This window comes from Nelumbo lutea, chromosome 4 (genome assembly GCF_056320005.1).
Source record: "Nelumbo lutea isolate HS-2025 chromosome 4, American lotus-T2T, whole genome shotgun sequence".
Lineage (NCBI taxonomy): Eukaryota > Viridiplantae > Streptophyta > Magnoliopsida > Proteales > Nelumbonaceae > Nelumbo > Nelumbo lutea.
In genome coordinates this window covers 82438324-82459465 of record NC_142687.1, presented here as the reverse complement: position 1 = coordinate 82459465, position 21142 = coordinate 82438324, and the positions used below count along the sequence as shown (strand labels likewise).

At 34.5% G+C, this 21142-nt stretch overlaps 1 protein-coding gene across 3 annotated transcripts in view; it reads right to left on the bottom strand.

The window, feature by feature from the left end:
* Positions 1–12933, bottom strand: part of LOC148861353 (AMSH-like ubiquitin thioesterase 3) — a 48300-nt gene extending 35367 nt beyond the window's left edge. For 2 of the 3 annotated variants that reach the window (XM_088986360.1, XM_088986361.1), the window contains exons 1-10: positions 12628–12933; positions 10469–10533; positions 10313–10388; positions 10019–10207; positions 9673–9779; positions 7861–7966; positions 7728–7774; positions 7200–7533; positions 6998–7087; positions 6858–6920 (exon numbers count right to left, since the gene is read on the bottom strand). In XM_088986360.1, coding sequence (XP_088842486.1) covers positions 6858–6920; positions 6998–7087; positions 7200–7533; positions 7728–7774; positions 7861–7966; positions 9673–9779; positions 10019–10207; positions 10313–10388; positions 10469–10533; positions 12628–12741 — 1191 coding nt within the window. In that variant the 5' untranslated portion in view covers positions 12742–12933. Of the gene's footprint in view, positions 1–6094; positions 6159–6857; positions 6921–6997; positions 7088–7199; positions 7534–7727; positions 7775–7860; positions 7967–9672; positions 9780–10018; positions 10208–10312; positions 10389–10468; positions 10534–12627 lie in introns of all 3 variants that reach the window. The other variant, XR_016113299.1, reaches the window with a different exon arrangement.
* Positions 12934–21142: the final 8209 nt, after the last annotated feature.

Here is a 21142-nt window from a genome sequence, read left to right as displayed (position 1 = left end):
GTTAACGGGATTGATTTTTGAGCAAAATTTTATGAAGATAATTAGTTGGAATGTAAGAGGGCTTGGGAGTGCGAGGAAAAGGAGAGCTATCAAAGATTTACTTAGAAGGGAAAAGCCGGACACTGTGATGATTCAAGAAACAAACTGATTGGGATGGATGGGAAATGGATAAGAAGCATTTGGGGTTCAAGGGGTGTTGGATGGTCTTTCAATCCTTCTTGCGAGGCCTCAGGGGGAATGTTGACAATGTGGAAGGACAATGTGGTTGAGTCAATGAAGGAATTGATAGGGAGACTCTCGATATCAATGAAAAAACATCAAGGGTGGTTTTATATGGGTACTCACCAAGGTTTATGGTCTAAATAGATATTGGGAAAGAAATGAAATGTGGGATGAATTCTATGCTATTAGGGGTTTATGGAATGGGTCGTGGTGTGTGGCAGAGGATTTTAATGTTGTGAGATTCTCAAATGAAACAAACAACCCCAACCAACGGGTCACCACTAGCAAAAGGAGATTCAATGATTTTATAGAGACTTGTGAGCTGAAAGAAATCCCCCTATTGCAAGCCCGACTTACTTGGTCGAATTTTTAGGAAGTACCCCAATGCTCAAAATTAGACAGATTCCTCTTTAATGAACTTTGGGAATCCCATGTAGGAAATCTGGTGTTGAGAGCTTTACCTAGAGTCACCTCGGATCACTGCCCTATTAAGTTAGGCTCAGAAACCTTTGCAAATGGCCCTACCCCATTTAGGTTTAAAAACATGTGGCTTACACATCCAGACATTGTGAGAAATGTGGAGGCTTGGTGGAAGGAGGAGTTCAGAGGAGTGGAATGGAAAGGGGTGTGATTTCACAAAAAATAATAATAAATAAATAAAGATATTGAGAGAGAGGGAGAATTAAGAAATGGAATAGAGAGCTCTTCAGAAGAGTAGATGAAACAAAAGATCACTCTCTTGTCTAAATTAGAGGAGCTAGATGAGAAAGAAGCCCAAGGGATTCTAGTTGCAAAGGAAAGAGCTTTAAGATGTAGGGTTAAGAAACAGATGGAAGAAGTGTTTTTAAGGGAAAAGATTTGTTGGAGACAAAAATCCAGATGCAAGTGGATTAAAGAAGGGGATGGTAATACAAAATTCTTTCATGCCCTAACGAATGGGAAGAGGGAAAATTATGTGGCCATCTTAGAGATAGAAGGGTAGGAGATAACCAATCAGGAGGAAATTGCTAAGATTTTTTGTGGACCATTTCAAATCAATCTTTATGAGGCCTTTGAATGAGAGAAAGAGTGTGGAGGGAATTGAATGGCCTTGTGTGGAGACTAGGTCAGCAAATTGGTTGGAAAGGGATTTTGAAGACGAGGAAATTCGGAAGGCAATCTTCTTAATGGACAAATCTAAAGCCCCCGGACTAGATGGGTTTACAATGACTTTTTACCAAGATTGTTGGGATATTGTGAAAGATGACATAGTCAAGGTCTTCAATGAATTTGCAAAAAAGCATAGAATTAGCCCAGGGGTGAATGCAGCCTTTCTAGCTCTTATACCAAAGAGAACCGATGCTAGTCATCCAAAGGACTTAAAACCAATCAGCCTAGTAACCAACATTTACAAGATCTTAGCCAAGGTTCTCTTGTTGAGATTAAAATTAGTTCTCCTAGTTGTAATCACTCAAAATCAAGGGGCTTTCATTCAAGGGAGGCAGATAGTTTATCAGATTCTAGTTGCTAGTAAATGTGTCGAGGATCTGAAAAGATCAAAAAGAAAAGGTTTTGTGTGCAAGCTAGACCTAGAGAAAGCTTATGATTTGGTAGACTGGACTTTCCTTATTGAGGTGATAAAAAACTATGGGTTCGGGGAGATGGTGCAAATGGATTTTAGGTTGTGTTAAATCTTGCCACTATTCCATTTTGGTTAATGGGATTGTTAGAGACTTCTTTCCATCTTGTCGGGGTTTGAAGCAAGGTGATCCTCTCTCACCCTTTCTTTTCACCTAGTAGTGGATGTATTTAGTAGAATGATCTTAAAGGCCAATAGGGAGACTATAATAAAAGTTTAGAAAATTGGAAGAGAGAGGGTCCCGATCACCCATCTATAGTTTGTTGATGATATTATAAATTTATAATTTTCTATGAGGGCGGAGAGCAAAATTTTGTAAGGAATTTGAAGGATCTAGTTACGAGAAGTTTGAGCTTACCTCTAATCTAAAAATCAAACTTGATAAGAGTTGCATAGCAAGAATCAATATGGAGGAAGAGGAGCTAAACTTTGTTGCAAATATTTTAGAGTGTCCCATTGCTAGTTGGCCTCTAACCTACCTAGGACTTCCTCTAGGAGCAAACCCTAAGGAGTGCAGATTATGGAACCCCACAGGGGAGAGATGTGCAAAGAAACTAGCAGCTTGGAAGAGGAATTACATATCTTTGGGAGGAAGGATTACTTTGATTAAATCCACGCTTGTCAATCTTCCAATCTATTTCCTATCAGTTTTTAGAATCCACCAAAAAGAAATAAAGAAAATTGAGGAGATTATGAGGGATTTTTTGTGGGAGCCGGGAGATGGAAGGATCATCTGGTTAAGTAGGAGGTTGTATGTAGGAATCTTCAACAAGGAGGATTAGGTATTGGTAGTGTGGATAAAAAGAATAGGGCTTTGCTAGGGAAATGGCTTTAGAGGTGGCCGATGGAAAGGGATAGATTGTGGCATGAAGTAATAGCTAGCATACATGGAAGGTTGGGAAATGGTTGGGAAGCAAGTTTATCTACCAGAGCTACTCTAGAATCGGCTTGGAAAGCAGGTCATAGAATTCTACCTCACTTTCTTTGTTTCGCCAGGTATGATGTTTGCTCTGGGACTTCTGTTAAATTCTAGGAGGATACTTGGGTTGGATCTTGTCCATTAGTGGAGCTCTTCCCCTCATACTCAGTTTGTTTGTACAAAAATGAGTGTGTCAAGATTTGTTCCTCCCCCATTACATCCCGTGGGCCTTAACTGGGACTTTGGTTTCTGTAGAGAGCTTAGGGATAACGAACTTTCTGCTTGTACGGTGACTCCTCAGCTTCTTCCTTTCCCTTTAAAGAGTTGTGGGATAGATGTTTGCTCTGGGACTTCTATTAAATTCTAGGAGGATACTTGGATTGGTTCTTGTCCATTAGTGGAGCTCTTCTCCTCATACTCAGTTTGTTTGTACAAATATGAGTGTGTCAAGATTTGTTGCTCCCCCATTACATCCCATGGGCCTTAACTGGGACTTTGGTTTCTGTAGAGGGCTTAGGGATAACGAACTTTCTGCTTGTACGGTGACTCCTCAGCTTCTCCCTTTCCCTTTAAAGAGTTGCGGGGTAGACCCATCCCACCCAGAGTAAGAGCCTTTTGTTGGGATCAGTAATTCACGGGAAGATAAATACTATCGACTTGCTACAAAAGAGGAGACCTAAGTCATGTCTTTTCCCTAATTGGTGTGACTTATGCAAATCCAATGATGAGAGTTGTCTTCATTTACTGATTTCTTGCCCCTTTGTTGCAGATATTTGGCTTTGGTTTTTTTCTTTGTTCGGATGCAGGTGAACTTTACCAACAGAGGTTAATATGTTATTTGATCCCTCCTTGTTTACTCAGCCAAAGAAGAGAGGGAGGATAATGTGGACATGTGTCAAAGCAGCCTTGATTTGGACCATCTGGGAAGAGAGGAACGCAAGAATATTCTCGAAGGAGAGAAGCAAGTAAGAAATCAGGACTTGTATGATGGTTAGGGTGATCCATTGGATCAAGACTCTAAAGGTGTTTTCCCAGTTTTCTTTTGATGATATTTGGAGGAATTAGGAAGCAGTTACTAAAGCTCCAAGATAAAGGGCAGAGTGGAGATTGTCTGGGTACCACCATTTGAAAGTTTTGTTAAACTGAACTTTGATGGGATCAGTCGAGGTAATCCAGGCCCTTCTAGAATAGGAGGGGTTTGGAGAGATGGAGAAGGTAAAATTACAGCACTTTTTTCTGGCCCGGCAGGTATGGGTGACTCCCTCAAAGTGGAACTGCTTGCTGCAATTCAAGGGGTACAGATCGTGAGCTAAACTTAACAAATGTAGTGATTGAAGGGGATTCGAAAGTGGTGGTAGAATGGGTAAAGAATCCAGAGTCTATAATCTGGTGCTACTGGAATGAAATGAAAAATTCAAATGACTAGCTAGGAATATGAATTCGAGGATTCAATGGGCGAGGAGATCAGCAAATGGGATGGTGAATGCTTTGGCTAAGCAAGGGGCGAATAGGTCTATTTTATTCAGGGTACACTTGTAATGTTTTTCTTTTTGTATGAGAGCTAGCAGCTCGTGCCTCTCTATGGGATGCTTGTAAAGATATGACATAAAGTTTATTAATAAAATTCAAGTTATTTATCAAATATATATATATATATATATATATATATATATATTATTGAATCAAATCACTTAACCTTTAAATGTGACTCAGCTGAGCCAACCAGCAATTCAAGGCAAGTCTAGATTAAAAAAAAAACTAAGAAACAATTTGCATAAAGGTTTAATGAATAATTATCAAGATAATATGTGAAATCTCAAGACCTGATAATGATTTCTATCAATACTTGAAAAAGAAGTTTTAGCATTCTGCATGAACTCAAACCTAGTAACAACTAAAGTGTAACATTATCTAACTTATAATAAGATACAATACTATAAAGCAATTTAATATCAAACTCAGGAATGCTGCTAAACTCAGTAACTAAAAAAGTAGAAGTTGGCCTCTAGATATAAGGCTATGATCAGTGATTTAAAAGGTGCGCCTAGACGCACAGGCGAGGCGCATTTTGGGGTATGCGCCTCGCCCAGGTCCTAGGTGCACCTCTTTCAAAAGGTGCGCGCCTGGTGCACCTAGGCATGCGCCTTTTTAAAATTTTGCACTTTTTGCTTTTTTCCCCGAACCCCCGACCACACCCCTCGAGGCAAGCCCGAACAAGTCTATGTTAGGGTCTGAAATTCTTGTTTCTCACATAAAAAATAATGATTTTACAACTTTCATTGCCTTTTAAGAAGATATTTTATTGCAATGAATGAATGAACAACATAAGCAAATAGGGGGTTCTCGAAGCTTCGGTGAGTGAACGAAGCGAGCGGACCGGAGCGAAGAGAACCCCCTATTTGCTTATGGTGTCCATTCATTCATTGCAATAAAATATCTTCTTAAAAGGCAATGAAAGTTGTAAAATCATTATTTTTTATGTGAGAAATAAGAATTTCAGACCCTAACATAGACTTGTTCGGGCTTGCCTCGAGGGGCGTGCTACAAAGGCAACTCATTGAATCAAGAATGCAATATGTTTTACATCACATTAACTATTTGAAGCAATGCAATTAAGGAAAAAAAGAGATTGTGGGTTTTACATGCTTGAAAATGCTTTATATGTTTGCTTTTATTTTTAAATTTTCATTCGAATACACTTTACATGTTATGCTTATGTATTTTAATTTTAGATAATAGGTTTTTTAAATCATTTATTTTAAAATTTAAATTTATATTTTATTAACATTATGTTTAATATTTTTTAAATTTTTGGCATTTTTTTGGAATTTTCTGACTTTTTTTATTTTTTAGCTTTTTTTTTGTAATTTTGAGCCTTTCTTAAAAGGATGCACGCCTCGCCTTGTGCTTCAGGCGCAAATTGGCCCTTGCGCTTTTTTGCGCCTTGCGCTTTTAAAACACTAGCTATGATGCAATTAAATGTCAACTCTCACGGCTTGTAAGTTGCAACTTTTGTGAGCACGACAAGGAACTAAAATTTCTACATTCCATTGTCTTATTTTATAATTATTACATTTTGGACCAAAACAATTGTTGTCCATTAACTCCCAACTTGGCCAACATATCCACCATACCATTTGCTCACCTTTTAATCCACTGGTAATATAGACTTCCCTTCCCTCATCAACCATCCATTGTCTTTTGTTTTCTCTATCTGCTTTAAAGTTTGTGGGACAGTGAAAAGCACAAACGCAGAAAAAGGATTTGAAGAGATATTTGCATTGATTAGGTAAAGAGAAACAATCAAACAACAACAAAAAGCTTTTCTGTCTCACCTAAGTTTGACTTAACTCTACCAGACTTCCAGTTGACAACACCCATAAGATGAGACAGGAAACACTGCATCAGGTAACAATAGATGGTTGATGGTGACATTAACGGAGAACAAAGAAGGAGCAACAATTCATAAACATTTGAACCAGTGACAAAGTTTTACTAAATGACCTCTATGCCCTTCTCTAACATGGTGAACTTTACCGACTTATTTATGAATTGACAATTCAAAGAAAATTTGTTATGATTTAGTCTTAGTCATGTTTTTTATGCTGGATGGGTTTTCACTCTTGGCCAGATTATGCATACAACTTTGAATCAACCCAGGGATTTGCTCAGTCAAAACTTGTTTTTCAACATTGTTTTTTTCTGCCAGTAAAGCAAGAAAGAATGGGTCACCAAAACCTGGTATCAGAGGAAGCCATTTCCTTTTAGCAGCATCGTAAAGCCACCAAGTTACTTTCCAAGAAGACAGAAGGCACCAACATATGCACGGCCTCAGTTCACTAAGGCATCCATTTAGCACTACCAAAAATGCTTGCAGATAATGTCTCCAACCTCTTTCTCAATTTGGATTCAGTCTGATTTAAACATCTTCAGTTTTATTAATTTAAAACTGGTTTTGCATGAATTCAGCAAACTTGAGAGGATAGGAAATTCAAAATAAATTTCAGACAGAGCCAAACTGAACTTAGTTCTGAAACAGGAGACAGACAACTCTGAATGGGTTAGTTTTACCTCTAAAGAAATGGAACAAGCTCTTACCGAATCTGAAGTTGACTCTTGCTTTGGAATTATTAGTGTTGTAATGTGGAAAACCCTGTTTTTCTGCAATTAGTTGAAATTAGGCATAAGAATCCAAATGCATAAAATTTCAGATCCTTTCAAAACAAAATAGAACTTACTAGAGAACCCGCAAGAATTCCACATGTCTCTAGATTTTTTGTTGTATTTGTCTGTGCCAATCTCAAGAAGTCCTCCATCATTTTTACTGGCTGAATGTAATTCCACGCAGAATAAAAGACCTCAACAGTAATTTACAGAAACTGGGAAAATTTTTTGCATGATCTAAATAAAGGAAGAGCAGTAAGAGGGAGGAATGCTTACAATATGTAAATGCTGGTAAGAATTAGAGTTGGACATCTCATCCTGTAAAGGTTTTGCTGGCCCAGGTCTTGGATCAGCAACCATTGAAGGAGGGATTGGAAGAAAACCCTGCTGCACATGAGCAAGAACAAGAGGAGGAGAGGGTTGCTGCCTGATATTATTTAACTGGTAATGATCTTTCATCATGTCATCATTCAATGAAGAACAAGGCTCCTCAGGGAGCTGTGACCATCTACCATCATCCAAAGAGAGTACTTCTTCCATTGTAGATCTAGGGCCTCCTGAATCACTATCTGTTGCTACCACAATATCATATTGTCCTGACTGATTCAGGCTATTACCATAGCACAAGATACAAAATGTTAGAAATGGCCACATTGCAGGAGAAAGATTCAGACAAATGCGAATTGATGCAGTCCTTTAGAACGCCAGAGAGAAAATATAGACTAAACATGAAAGCAGACAAGGTTATAGAAGCTTAACAACTAGGGATTCAACAAGCACCAGTAAGTTTAGTTAAAACCTGACCCTGAATTTTCAGCTGGAGTCAAGTCAGCATTGCTTGGATATTGAACCTGTGCAACATAAGTATTTAACAGATAAATAAGTGATAAATGGTAGCAGAAGCTTAGCACAATGAGAAATTTCAACAATATTTTACCTTTATCCCTTTGCTAGGTCCAAGCCACTGACCCCTGAGACCGTTTGGACCTAAAATTGAATGTCTGGACAATGTTTCCTCCTTTGGAAGAGGCAGGCTCAGAGATCTACATATTTATTGGCCACATAAAAAGTAACAATGTTACAATAAATACTCAACAAAATAAAAATAAAATAAAATAAACATATAATATTGAGTATTAACAATTATTAACACATTCAATTGAATATTCTAAAATAATAGAGTGAGCATATCAGAACTAGTAGCAACCTTTTTTTTCAGATTAGCAAAACCATATAAGCTTTTCAAAAAAAATGCTGTGCTGAAGATGAATTAAGAATAACAACCAAGTAAATTGGAACAAGGAGTTAAATGGAAAATGAAGGGGATAAACAAATAGAGAATCTGTCACAACTGGCAGCAGATACATTGAATTTTACTCTCCAAGTTGTTCATACCCAACTTAACTCCACCAAATAAAAGAGCAATGATAAAAAAACAAAATAAAACAAAGCTCAAGTATGTAATTCTTGATAAGTCCTCTATAAACTGGGGATTGCATACATCCATAAAACCCAGATATTTTCTTTTTTTCCCAGATATATCATGGCTGCTGGCTGCTGCTGATTGCATCACCTCACCAGGAACATCCGTGTCCAGTTGCATCTCCCTCTTTTGCAAGTGATGGGCACATGAATCCTGTATATATGGAGTCAGCTACATGAATCATGTTTCTCCATTCCATTCTATTTAATGTCATATCCTGTTTATCCATTCCATTCTATTTAATGCCATATCCATTGTTAAATTATGGGCACTTAGGTCATTTCTTACTACTTTGACCCAAGTCTTTTTTTGGTCTAATCCTAGCCCTTCTAGCCCCTTCAACTTGCAACAGATCATTTCTTCTTACAGGTGCTGTTGATGGTTTTCTATGCACATGAGAAACCATCTTAATCTACTTTTTCTCATTTTTTACACCTATTGGAGCTACTCCTAGGTTTTTTCCAATAACTCCACTTCTGACCCTATCCTTTTTAGTTTTTCCACTCATCCAGCTTAGCATTTGCATTTCTTCCCCACTCATTTTTTGGATATGCTGCTTCTTGACTGCCCCACATTCTGCTCCATACAACATAGCTGGCCTTGTAACAGTTTTATAAGCTGAGATTGGTCCAGTGAATTTTTTTGGATAGTCATGGTGATCAGAGAGAAAGGTAAATTTTTCATTTAGCTCCCTCTTTGTCTCCTGGTTTCATGGATGTTGGAGGTGACACACTAACACCTAGATAAAATTCCATTTATACTTGGGAAAATTTTGAGCATTCTGTTCTTGAATTCTATACTGTTCCCTATATGTATAAAGTTACAAAAAGTTGCTAAACCTAGCTTTCATGAAAGTTTCATGCAACAGCAACCACCAAGACTCAGTATTGACCACAGCAGACAGATCTGGGGACAACTTCATTTCCACAAATAATTGTTACTTGTTATTTCACTGAAGACAGCCTGACTACCTTCCATATAAATGCAAACTTTCTTTTTCTCATTGAAGTGGACTGATCCAGCATGCTGACAGGAGGCCATCTCAATCAAGAGTAAGAACTTTTCATCAGAAAAATATCTCAAGGAAAAGCATGATGTTGTATAATTGTTCTCTTACTCCAATTCATGTTTCTACAGTCAGAAATCTCTTAACATTCTAAATTTTCAATAAGCATAATAATCCAGACTCCATCCAGAATTTGGGCATACTTAGGTATAACAAAATAATACATATATCTCTAAAATATGATTGAAAAATATACTTACAGCTTCTGAAACTGCTTGTCAATTTGCAAGGGTTTCAATGGTGCAATTTGAGTGAGCTCACTGTTATGTTTCTGTGAAGACTGAGGTGAATTTCTGCCTGTTTGCAGCTAAATCAAAAGGAATTAAAGAAATTCTGAAATTAGAAGGTCATAAAAAAATTGAATCCAGACTACAATACGACAAGTTTGTCAATACAGTACAATCAATGGAAGTGTCCCTTTTCCTTTTTTCAGGAAAAAAAATAATAACAATGACAAGTTCTGGTCGAACAATAAGAAACTTATTATTTTATACATAAGCACATGTGATAAAGGAACGCAGTCACTTGGTGAAAAACAAACCTAACCTGTTTAGTATTAAAATTCAAGGGTACTGGCTTCTTAGTGGAGGACCATTCTGCAGAAGCAGTTAAGCTACATGAGTTACATTCTGAGTCATCAAGTTGAGCTACAGTATGAACTTTATTCAATTCATCCAGTTGGCGCTTGACCTCAGGTTTCAGAGATTCCAACTCTTCCAAAATACCCAGGAGTTTCTAGAGTGACATAGATTATCAAAGTAATAGCATTTCAGGATATTAAACAATAAAACAAATACACACAAACAATGCTAATAGTAAATATGATCACATTTCACTCACCTTCCTGTAAATGTTTCTTTCTTTTGGAAGCAAGAGCTGGTAATCTCGATGGAATGGTATAGTTTCAGATACCAAGCTGGGAAATGAAAAATGGTTGATAATTCAGAATATTCCATTTAAGATAAAGAAAGGCCATCCCTATTATGCATTCCTTACCTTGAAAATCTGACAAGTATAATGTACAAATCTATTATATTCTTTTCCTCCCGATAGATACTGGCCTGAAAATAGAAAGCAGGCATTTTAATATTCATAACAAATAACAGATAAGTCATAAAATCATGTATAGATAGATAAAATACAAGGACACAGGAAAGTTATAAAAAGAGTTCGTCCTGATCAAGATACTTTTGGAATTATATTTCCGGGTCTGTTAAATAAACACCATGTAAAATGTAATGTGAACAGAAAAGGCACCCAAATTTGTTTTCATATAGTTGCTATGTTTTGATTTAAGAATGAGTTCCACTTCCATTGATTGTACAAGCAAGAAAGTTCTTGTTTCTGCTACCTTAGTAAGAACATAAGTTTAACAGCAACTGTGGTGTTTTAAATTATGAAATTTATTTTTATTAGAATTTCATATCCTATAGAAAGCTGGAAACAGATGAAGAATGTTTAATATTGAAACTCTTCTACCTCTTATAACATTTGCTTGAATAAGTGAAAACTCTGCTAAGAAAAAAAAATCAAAAGATACCATAAAACCCTTACAATGCTAGCATATAACATCAGTCTAGGTCCACAAATTTATCTGTTAAAAGCAAAAGGATGAAAGATGTATAGGACACTGGCCTGACATAGAAGGAATAGGGAATTTCTGACCCTCCACAAGATCATAGAAACTAGATATGGTTTCACATTTCAGTGAGTAATAAAATGGTAAACTGTTTCTAGGTTCCCTTCCAAGCCTTCCCTCACTGTGTCATCGAGAGTTTGGCAGAAGAAGGATCACATTTCTACATCCTTGTAGCAGTCTACATCCCTACCTCCCAGACTTATTCTAGTTAGGAGAATTCATTACATGGGATAGCACCACTGCACCAGTGATGCAGCCCAGGGGACTCATAGTGAGACCAAAGACACCAAAGGCATTGCAAGACCAGGAAGAAGGCACCCTGAAGCTGCAAAGTTAGAAGGAACCCATGGCATACCTCAACAGGATCAGACTCACAAATGACCAAGGAATTGCCATATGCTGTAAACATGGCACCAACCACCTCTGGGCACAATCTTCCAATAGCATATATCACGTTGATCGCATGTGCCTGGAACAGACAGCTGACACTGACGGGCTGCCCTGCCGAACTGCCATTTTTGACAGTTTCTTCTTTTAGTTAAATTGTTCCTGTTTTTGTTCACCTAGCACTTTTGCATTCTACATTTGTACAATGTTTTAGGTGCCAAAGAGCGTGAACCTTTTCATTTTGCCAGAGTATAAATACTGGCCTTTGCTCTTTGTAAGGAGACTTTTTTGGAACTCAAGTTTGAACAAACATAGTCCATTATTGAATGGAAATCTTTACCAACAAAAGTCCAAAAACAACAAATCTACGTGCAAAAGCTTCCTAGCAACACTATAAGGACTGTCAAAGGTGGATAAATCTGGATACTTGGGCTTTAAAACACATAGTTGCACATCTTCACCATGTGGGTGAATCTGCCAGTCCTTCAATTGGATTTTATGTGGTAATTTACCAGGCACACGGAGAACATTGTCCAAATTTTCTGAACTAAGAAAACTATGCTCTTTTAGACAGCAGTGTCTTTGTACGGTTAACATATTCCCCTAGAGATAACTTCTTCTCTTACCAAAATTGTTGTGACTATGCTTAACACCCATTGTCGCTCATTAAAGAACAGAATATATCAATCCTCAATTGTCCTACACGTGCCGCGCATATATGATATGGTTATAAGTCAATGCATCCAAGGTTCAGTCCTCGGACAAAACAATTGAGACATAAAAGCTACACTGCATGAAAACGAAAGCACGAACTATAATTACGAATTTTTGGGGAATAAAATTTGAGCAATTTACCCAGAAGTAGCTGGTCAAGACACCGCACTTTCTGTTTATTAAACAAATTCAACAACTATGTGAACATTCTCAGCCCAATTGCCCTAATTTTGATTCTTCTAAAGCTACGATTTAACAATGAATTACTGCAAATGGTGCATTGAAACTAAATTACTTTCGATCAATTCCTTGCAAGGTTATAGAAACCAAGTGAAAGCAGTATAAGTAAATGAGTAAACCGTCATATCGATTAAAAAAGGAGAAGTTCTCGTCTACAAACTACAGATAAACGGACCTGCTTGAGAAGATTGTCTGCGATCCGATAGTAATAGGCAAGGGAAAGCCGTTGATCGACGTCAACCTTCCGAGTCATAGCATTGATATTGATGGGCCTCCCGAGAGACCTCATCGTTTCCGGCGAGAATTACCGGTTCCCAGCAACTTCAGATCAGTTAGAAAGGAAAAAGTGTAAAATAGTTTCACGATGTCGCTTCCATCGGTCGGAAAGCCGCAATGCCGGGGGCTTAATAAAAGGCTAGGTGAGTAGTGCTGAATTTTTGCCGCGTAAACACGCGTGCATTGGGGTTGGGGGTAACCGGGTAAGGACCACCGTTTTTTCTCTCTCTCTTTAATGGGCTACACAACCAACCAGGGGATTAGACCGTTAGGCGAGTAGCCCGTCCCACTGATTTAAGACTTGGACCGGGCACAAAACCAGAAAGTTTTTCTGGTCACGAACCAAATGGTTCGGTCGATGGGTCAAATGGTTTGATCGTGAATCGAAAAAAAAAAACATCAAATATAATTTTTTTTTTCCTTTTATTGAATTTTTTACTTTTTTTAATCCACGTTTTTATGAATTTAACCAATTAAATTCTTACACTTGAACCATTTTTTGCCACATCAAATGGCTTTCAAAGAGCCATGTTTTGTCACAATTCTATGAAGGTTTATCATGTCTGATACCTCTCCTAGATCATGTCCAATTGAAACACAACCAACCAATCTAAAACTTTCTTCTTCTTCTTCTACTATTTTTCAAGTCAGTTTTTTTTTTAATTCTTTTTCTTTCATTTTGTTCTCACAATCAACACCTATATCTCTTTTTTTTCCTTTTTGTTTTGTTTTTTTTTCACGCCATACCTTTCACAGTGGTGGAAGTAATTTTGTTTTTGAGAGAGAAAAACTAGGGCAAAATAACACTAAAGAGGTAAATCGCTTCACCATCTCCTTTCTTCCTTCTCTATTCCAAACCCATTTAAGTTTCAAAGAAGTGAAGACAATCCCAATGCATATTTTTGATTTCCACTATAGAGCTATAAACATTCAAAACGTCAAAAACCCCCACTCTACACACCAATGCCTACCCGTGAATTGGCATCAATTCCTAGCTGGCACCCACCCCAACTGTACTTTGGACCTAAAAATTATGACCCTGGGTTGAACCATCATTCTCCCTTTAAGTTTTGTTGTTTTTTTCTCACGAAAAACAAGGGTGAGAAGTAGGAGTGGATTCGAGCCAAGCCGAGCCGAATAGTACAAGGCTCGAGTCAAAAACTTGTAAGCCTGAGCTCGATTTAAGAAAAAGTTTTATAAAAATAAAAAATTATATATATAAAATATTTTTTTATTTGATATTTAAAAAATTAGAACTATAATAATTAGTTATTATTATATTTATAAATAAAAATATTATATATATAATATTAAGAATTATATTATTTTTATTATATATATTATTTTCTATTATATATTTATTTATTTATTCGAGCTCGGCTCGCGAGCCTCACAAGCCAAGCTCGGCTCGAAGCTTGGTTAAAACCGAACTGAGTTGAGCTTTTCACGAAGCCGAGCTAACTTGTGGCCACCCCTAGTGAGAAGACAATACACTATTTTCGATGAAAACTACTCTGCTTTTTTGACAAAAGAACAAGGGCAGAACTACTCTGGTTTTGCCAAAAAAACATTGATTTGGTCAGCAAAATGCTAACTCGAACTGTTGAACCACTCGAAGTGTTCAACGGTTTTGACCTTTTTTCATTTTTTAATTTTTTGTTAGAACAGGCATTTGTTCGATTCAAACGACTGGATCATTCGACTTGGGAACCAAACCCTTGATCAGTTCGTTGTTCGATTCGGTTTTAAAAACTGTCGTGAAAACACTATATGGTTGATTAATAAGATAAAACATTAAGAAGAAAACTAAGAGGGGGACGTTGTAAAATAACCCGTTTTCTATAATCGTGTGAAGATGACAATCTAAAACGGGTCATTGCCAACCCATTTTTGATAAATTGTGTAACGGGTCAACGACAACTCATTTTTCTATCCAGATTGGCCATGTATGACACGGTCAATCTGGATAGAAAAATCGTGTATGACACGGTCATTTACCATGTCATACACGATTGTTAGATTGACCGTGTATGACACGGTTACATAATAATATATTTTTTAACTATTTTATTATTTGTTTAATAATAATAATTTAATTATTATAATAACGATAATATTAATTACATTAATAATGATTAACATTATCTTATTAATATTAACATTAGTAATTTAATGTCATTAAATTATATAAACTAAATTATTAACTATTATAACGATAATGGTTAATACTAATAATTACTAATATAAATGATTAATATAGGGCGTAAGTTAATAATTACTAATATTAACTTATCATAAACTGTCATAAATAAAAATTTACCAATATATATCTATCTAAAGAAATGTTAAATTAAAAAAAAAGAATTATTTAAATATTCTCACAAAATTATACAATAACTTGAAAATATTTATTAAAACACACAAAAAAATTCTAATAGACTTAATAATATTCACATTAATAATATTTTTATACAAATTATGACTTTCCAGATTATTCAATTTAAATGTTATTCAAATAATAAAAATTTAACATTCAAAAAATAAAATATTATTTAAATATTTTAATAACTAAATATCATAAATAACAAAATACCACAAATGGCTAAATACTTATATACCAAAATATTTAATATTATCTAATAGTTTAAAAATAAATAAAATTCAAATAACAAAAGCGTTAAATATTTTACATACTATTTAAATATTTAAATAACTAAATCTTTTAACTAATGAAATATTTAACATAACTATATTTTAAATAGTAAAAATAACAAAATTATGTAATAAATTTAAACAATTTCTTAAAAGTAGAAAAATAATTATAACATAATACTGAAATTATGTAATAATAGTATAAATTATAATTTTATGAATTATCAAATTCAATAAATAATTAATATTTTAAAATTTAAATAATGGTATTATTTAAATAATTAAGTAATAATGTAAACAACTAATTTCACTTATATCAATTACAAATTTGAGAAAATAACTTTCAAATAAAAATAATTTTTATCAATAATAATTTTAAACTCTTAATCTATATTTATTATATAATTATATATAGTAAATTTTTTTTAGATTTTCAATAATTATTTACTATTTTTTGCAATAAATATATTTTCAATAATTATGCATCTTCGCTATAAATTTTCAATAATTATTGGAGACTAAACTATTGTTATTTATTGGAGATTAAACTATTAATTTAGCTAAAATTATGAGTGCTCACTTCGCAGGTTGGTTCGGTTCGGCTGGAGGTTGTTTGGCCAACCAAATCGACTTTGTCAGGTTGGGGAGTTGGTCACCCAAAACCGACTGATCATTTCTGAAAACTGATCCACTCGGGTTGTATCAGTTTGGGTCAATTTTTTGTTTGGTTAAACGGTTCAAAAGATTTAAACTTAAAAAGTTATAGTATCATTATTAAAAAATAAATTTATGATATAACATATTTTAGACTTTGAAATATGGGAATTTTCTCAATTTTCTATATTAAAAATGATTCAAAATATAAAATATTAATATATATCTATAGTTAAGTCATTTGATTTTGGTTGGTTTACAAATAGCCAAAGCAAAACTAATCTAACTTGGTCGACTTGGGAAATTATTGAACCAAAGTTGTTCGGAAATGCTAGAAAATTGACCAACCCAGGTCGAGTTGATTGGTTTCATCAGTTTGATGAACAACCCTAGATGAAATTAATTATTGTTATTTTGTATTATAAAAAATATTTAAAGTAGAATATAAAATATAAATAATTATTAATTAGAAATATAGAACAATTATATACTTTATATGTTTCTAGTATATTTTTAAATTTATACCTTAAATGTTAATAGTATGAGGTTGTTTTTAGCATAAATGATATAGGTTCAAATCTCTTTAGTTGTATTTATTAAAAAATATACATATTTAATCAATATAAATACATAAATAAGCACAAAATGAATGATAATTTGATGTTAACACATATAACTATAAGATCTCATGTTTAAGTCTTTCCATTTGCATTTAAAAGCATATGTGCATTCAGCGACTTGGATCATTTTGTTGAAATTGGTTGGGTCATTAAAACCTGCTCAGTTTTCAACGATTCCATCGGGTTTTGGCTGATTGTTCCAATTTTTTCAAAAAACAAAAAACAATCAAATTCCCTTTCAGTTATTGGGTTGAACCGTTGAACAATCTATCCCTCCAAGGCCCCAATTCCCATCTATACCTATTCATGGGTTGGGTTCGGGTTTGGCTTTTGCCAAAATTTGAATGAACGTGGCCCAAAAGCTCAAGCCCGACATAATGTAAAGTCAGAACCGAAGCCCAACCCATAAATAGGTCTATTCCCATCTCTCATACCCATAACCATAATTAGGTGCATGTTGGGGAGGGCTGAACTGAACATTCAACTTAGCCAATTTGGCTCTTTGAATTCTTCACTAAATATACCTGAAGGATGTTTTGTGTAGGGTCCCATTTTGGAAAGCCATAAGTTGCTATGCTTATGACTATATTTGTTTTGAAGAAAAAGATAGGGGAAGGAAGGGAAAAGTAGGGAAATCATTACAAAACCTTTCCCTTCCTTTGTTTATATATTTTCTTTAAACCAAACACAACCTAAAAGGAAGAAACACCTCTTAAAAGCAAAAACCCTATACATGTCAAAGAGAGCATGGCATCCAACCATATGTAGGGAACATCTCCCACCTATATGCGGTTGGATGTCGTGCACTTAGGGTGTGTGTATGATTTTTGTTTTCAAGAGATTTGTGTTTACAGTAACACTGTATTTGATTTAAAGGAAAAAAAAAAGGAAAATATTTAAAAATTTGTATAAATTTACTTACCTTTTTCTTCAAACCAAACATAGCGTAAAGATGACCGCTTTCAACCTGACTAGAAAATTTGGTTTTGGGCCAAAGTTTTGTATTCAAGCTCAGGCCAAGCAACACTTGTGTGTGTTTAATATGTTATGTTTTTGTTATATATATATAACATTATAGCATGGCATTTTATAACATAGGCCCACATTTATTTATAATATTTTACATTGTATAATGTATAAAATAAAATTTATACACATATTATCTGATACACAATATAAAGTGTTATGTATTTAATATTGTATACATAAAAGTCACGAACTATGGAGCCTGGCTTGGCCCATCTAGGGCTTGGGTTATAGCCCACGTCACATGTGTTAAGCCCAGTTTTATTTTGTTTTATTTTTTAAGTAGTTGAAGGGTGCAATTATTTTGAGTGGAAGGGTATTGCTATGCATGTATGCTAGTAAGAAAAGGCAAAAAATGAAAAATGCATTTAATTATTTACTCGTTTAAATGCTTTAGTTCATTGTTTGGATTTAAATTAAAAGGATTTGATCATGAATCTATGATACGTGAAATACGTGATATTAGAGAAGACTTATAATCAATCGACTATTTATCATAAAAACGGTAAGTTTTAAAGACCCATCTTTACTATAGGGTCAATGATAAATATCCCCTGAACTTTTATTTGCAACAAAGACTCTTTCTAAACTTTTACTTTATGACAAATACCCCCTCCATTAGATTTCCGTCAGTTAACATCGAAAAATAGTCATTCAGCTTTTTTTTTTTTTTTTAATCCCCAAACTACCATTTTTTTAATTTATTTTAATGATTTATGATTCAATTAGTTATTTAAATATAACATCGAAATCCTCTTGGTTGCTCCAATAGATCCTTACAGATTTTTGGTTGGATTCAATATTCAAATGAAATGTTAGACATTTCTTTCTAATAGATATAGATTTATTGTTACATTTGTTTTTTCTTGAATTATTGGAGGAAGGAGTGAAAAATTTTTACATTTCAAGATTAAGAGAGGCTTTCATGTGAGTGAAATGAATTGTGAATTTAAAAAAGAAAATAAAGCTTTATTTTCTATGTCAATGAAACGATTTTTGTTATTTTGGATGGTTTCATTTGAAGAAAATGAAGGTATTTTTTTGTCAATTAAGGTTTAAGAGAAAAGAGCAAGAAAAATAAATAAGGAAAGTTTAGGTGAATATTTTGGTAATTTAATGTATTTTGTTGCAATGTAAAAGTTTAAGGGGCCTTTGTTGCAAATAAAAAGTTTAAGGAGTATTTGTCACTAACCTCGTAGTACAAGGGGGTCTTTGTAATTTATGTACCCTGAAAAATGATAAGCAATTAGATACAATTCATCAAAATTCACAATGAGGTTTGATTGGTCAATGACCTTATAGTATCAAACTACCTCACACACTCTTCATAATAAAATATTTAGATGGCATCAGTTGCAAATACTAACAATAGGGAAGAACTTTGACCAATCAAAGCCGGCCTATGAGTTTTGATAAATACCATTTGATTGGTTAACACATTTATGATATCAGTTGAATGGTCATAAGATTTTCAGATATGATGTTATGAGTATTTGGTTTATTTGATTAAAAACCAAACTAAATTTTGGAAGCCAAACTTGTAATTGAAAAACCGAACCAAAACCGGTTTAAGCTAAAGCTGAAATAGTTGAACTGAAAATCTGAGTTCAGTTTTTGGTTAAGACATAATTTTTTTAGTTAAATGAAGTTTTAAATCTGAAAACGGAGGCTTAGAGAAATAGAAAAAAAAAACATAAATAATTTAACCAATTTAATCAAAACCAAACAACTAAAATTACATAAATAGAGGGAGTATTATAGGCATATGTAAGCTTGAATATTGACTGAACTTGGGGCATGAAACTCCCTGTTTATATAGTTATAGAAACACTTATCTTCTTTTCTTGATACAAATATATAGACACATTTATCTTCGACTTCCGTTTTCATCTACAACCAAATACAAGTCTAGACCACCTGCAAACAAAATACATTCCAACACCCTACCAACAACATCTGACACTGCATATCTCATACATGGTAGGTTCTACTTTTATAGTGGGCCCCAATTTTATAGCCAAATGTGTGAAATCAAATCAAGTTGGCAGGGTGTTGGAATTTGTTTTGTTGGTAGGTGATCCCAACTCATCAAATACAAGAAAAACAACATTTTAGTGGGAACTTGGCAAAATGGGATGATATAGTGAAATAACATGGCTAGCTTGTATAAAATTAAGAGTAAATTGTAGATTAGTATCATGTATTGTGGGCCTAGGCTTACTTTGGTACCCAATTTTCAAAACATGACAATCCGATACTTGAAATCCCAACAAGTCCTAGTTTACTCCAAAATTGTTAACTATCGTTAAGTGGCATGTGAAAGGATGCAAAAACCCATAGGGTGTCATTTTTTTTTACCGACCATCCAAATGCCCAAATCTCTTAAAAGTGGATAGAGAAAAGGCAATTTGTTCACCATTGCTTTGGTTCAATTTTGATTTTTGAGGAAAAAGATGATGAACAATGTCTTATTTTGAAAAATAATTTTGATATTTCAAAAGTTTTATGTTGCATATGTCATCATGTGATAGAGATAACTAACGGCCTGGTAACATTAGGTATTAAATTGGTAGTTTTTGGAAGTTCAGGTATACATTGGCACATTTTGAAATTCGGGTACTAAAGTGAGACTAGGCTCAATGTATATAGGGTACTAATATTCAATTTACCCTAAAATCAAATGTTTTTCTTACAAACTTGAAAGGCATAAGTAATCAAGTGTCAACATAGCCATAAAAAAGTGTTGAAATGGCATAACAAAGAAGATAATGGCAAGGATATTGATGAAGTGTGTGTTTAAATAGAGAATAAACTAATAAACTACTAGATAGGAATAGAGGTGTAAATCGAATTGTGCCGCCCGCGGCCTGGCACGACAGTTTGCGGGCCGTGCTGGGCTTGGGGATTTAGGTTCACGCATGGCCTGCAGCACGGGCCATATATATTATTTATGTATATTTCATATATTTATATATTATATATATTTATATAATATTATATAAATTGCAATTATATAATAACATATAGTATACAATATATTAATAAAACTAATATATATTTTTTAATTTTATTATACTAATTTATTTAATTATTGTATATATAAGCAATTGTATACATCAAAATTGATGTAAAATTAAAATTTTTAACTTTTTTTGTCAATTTTTTTTAAATAAATAGCTTTGGCCCGATGCACAGCCCGACTTGGCCCAAGGCTTGACCCATGGGCCAGCCTAATCCGCGGAATGGCATAGCACGGGTCGGGGCCGTGGGCCGTGTCAGGCTGACCCCCCAAGTTATTCAAAGGGAGGGCAGCACGACTTTTTTTACACCTCTAGGTAGGAATATGATAAATTACTAGACCATCGATGAAGTTTATATTTTCATGTTTAACAAGATGTATTTACCATCATAGTCAATCTATCATGTCTTTTATTGCATGGTGTGGTGCAACGGATGCACCAT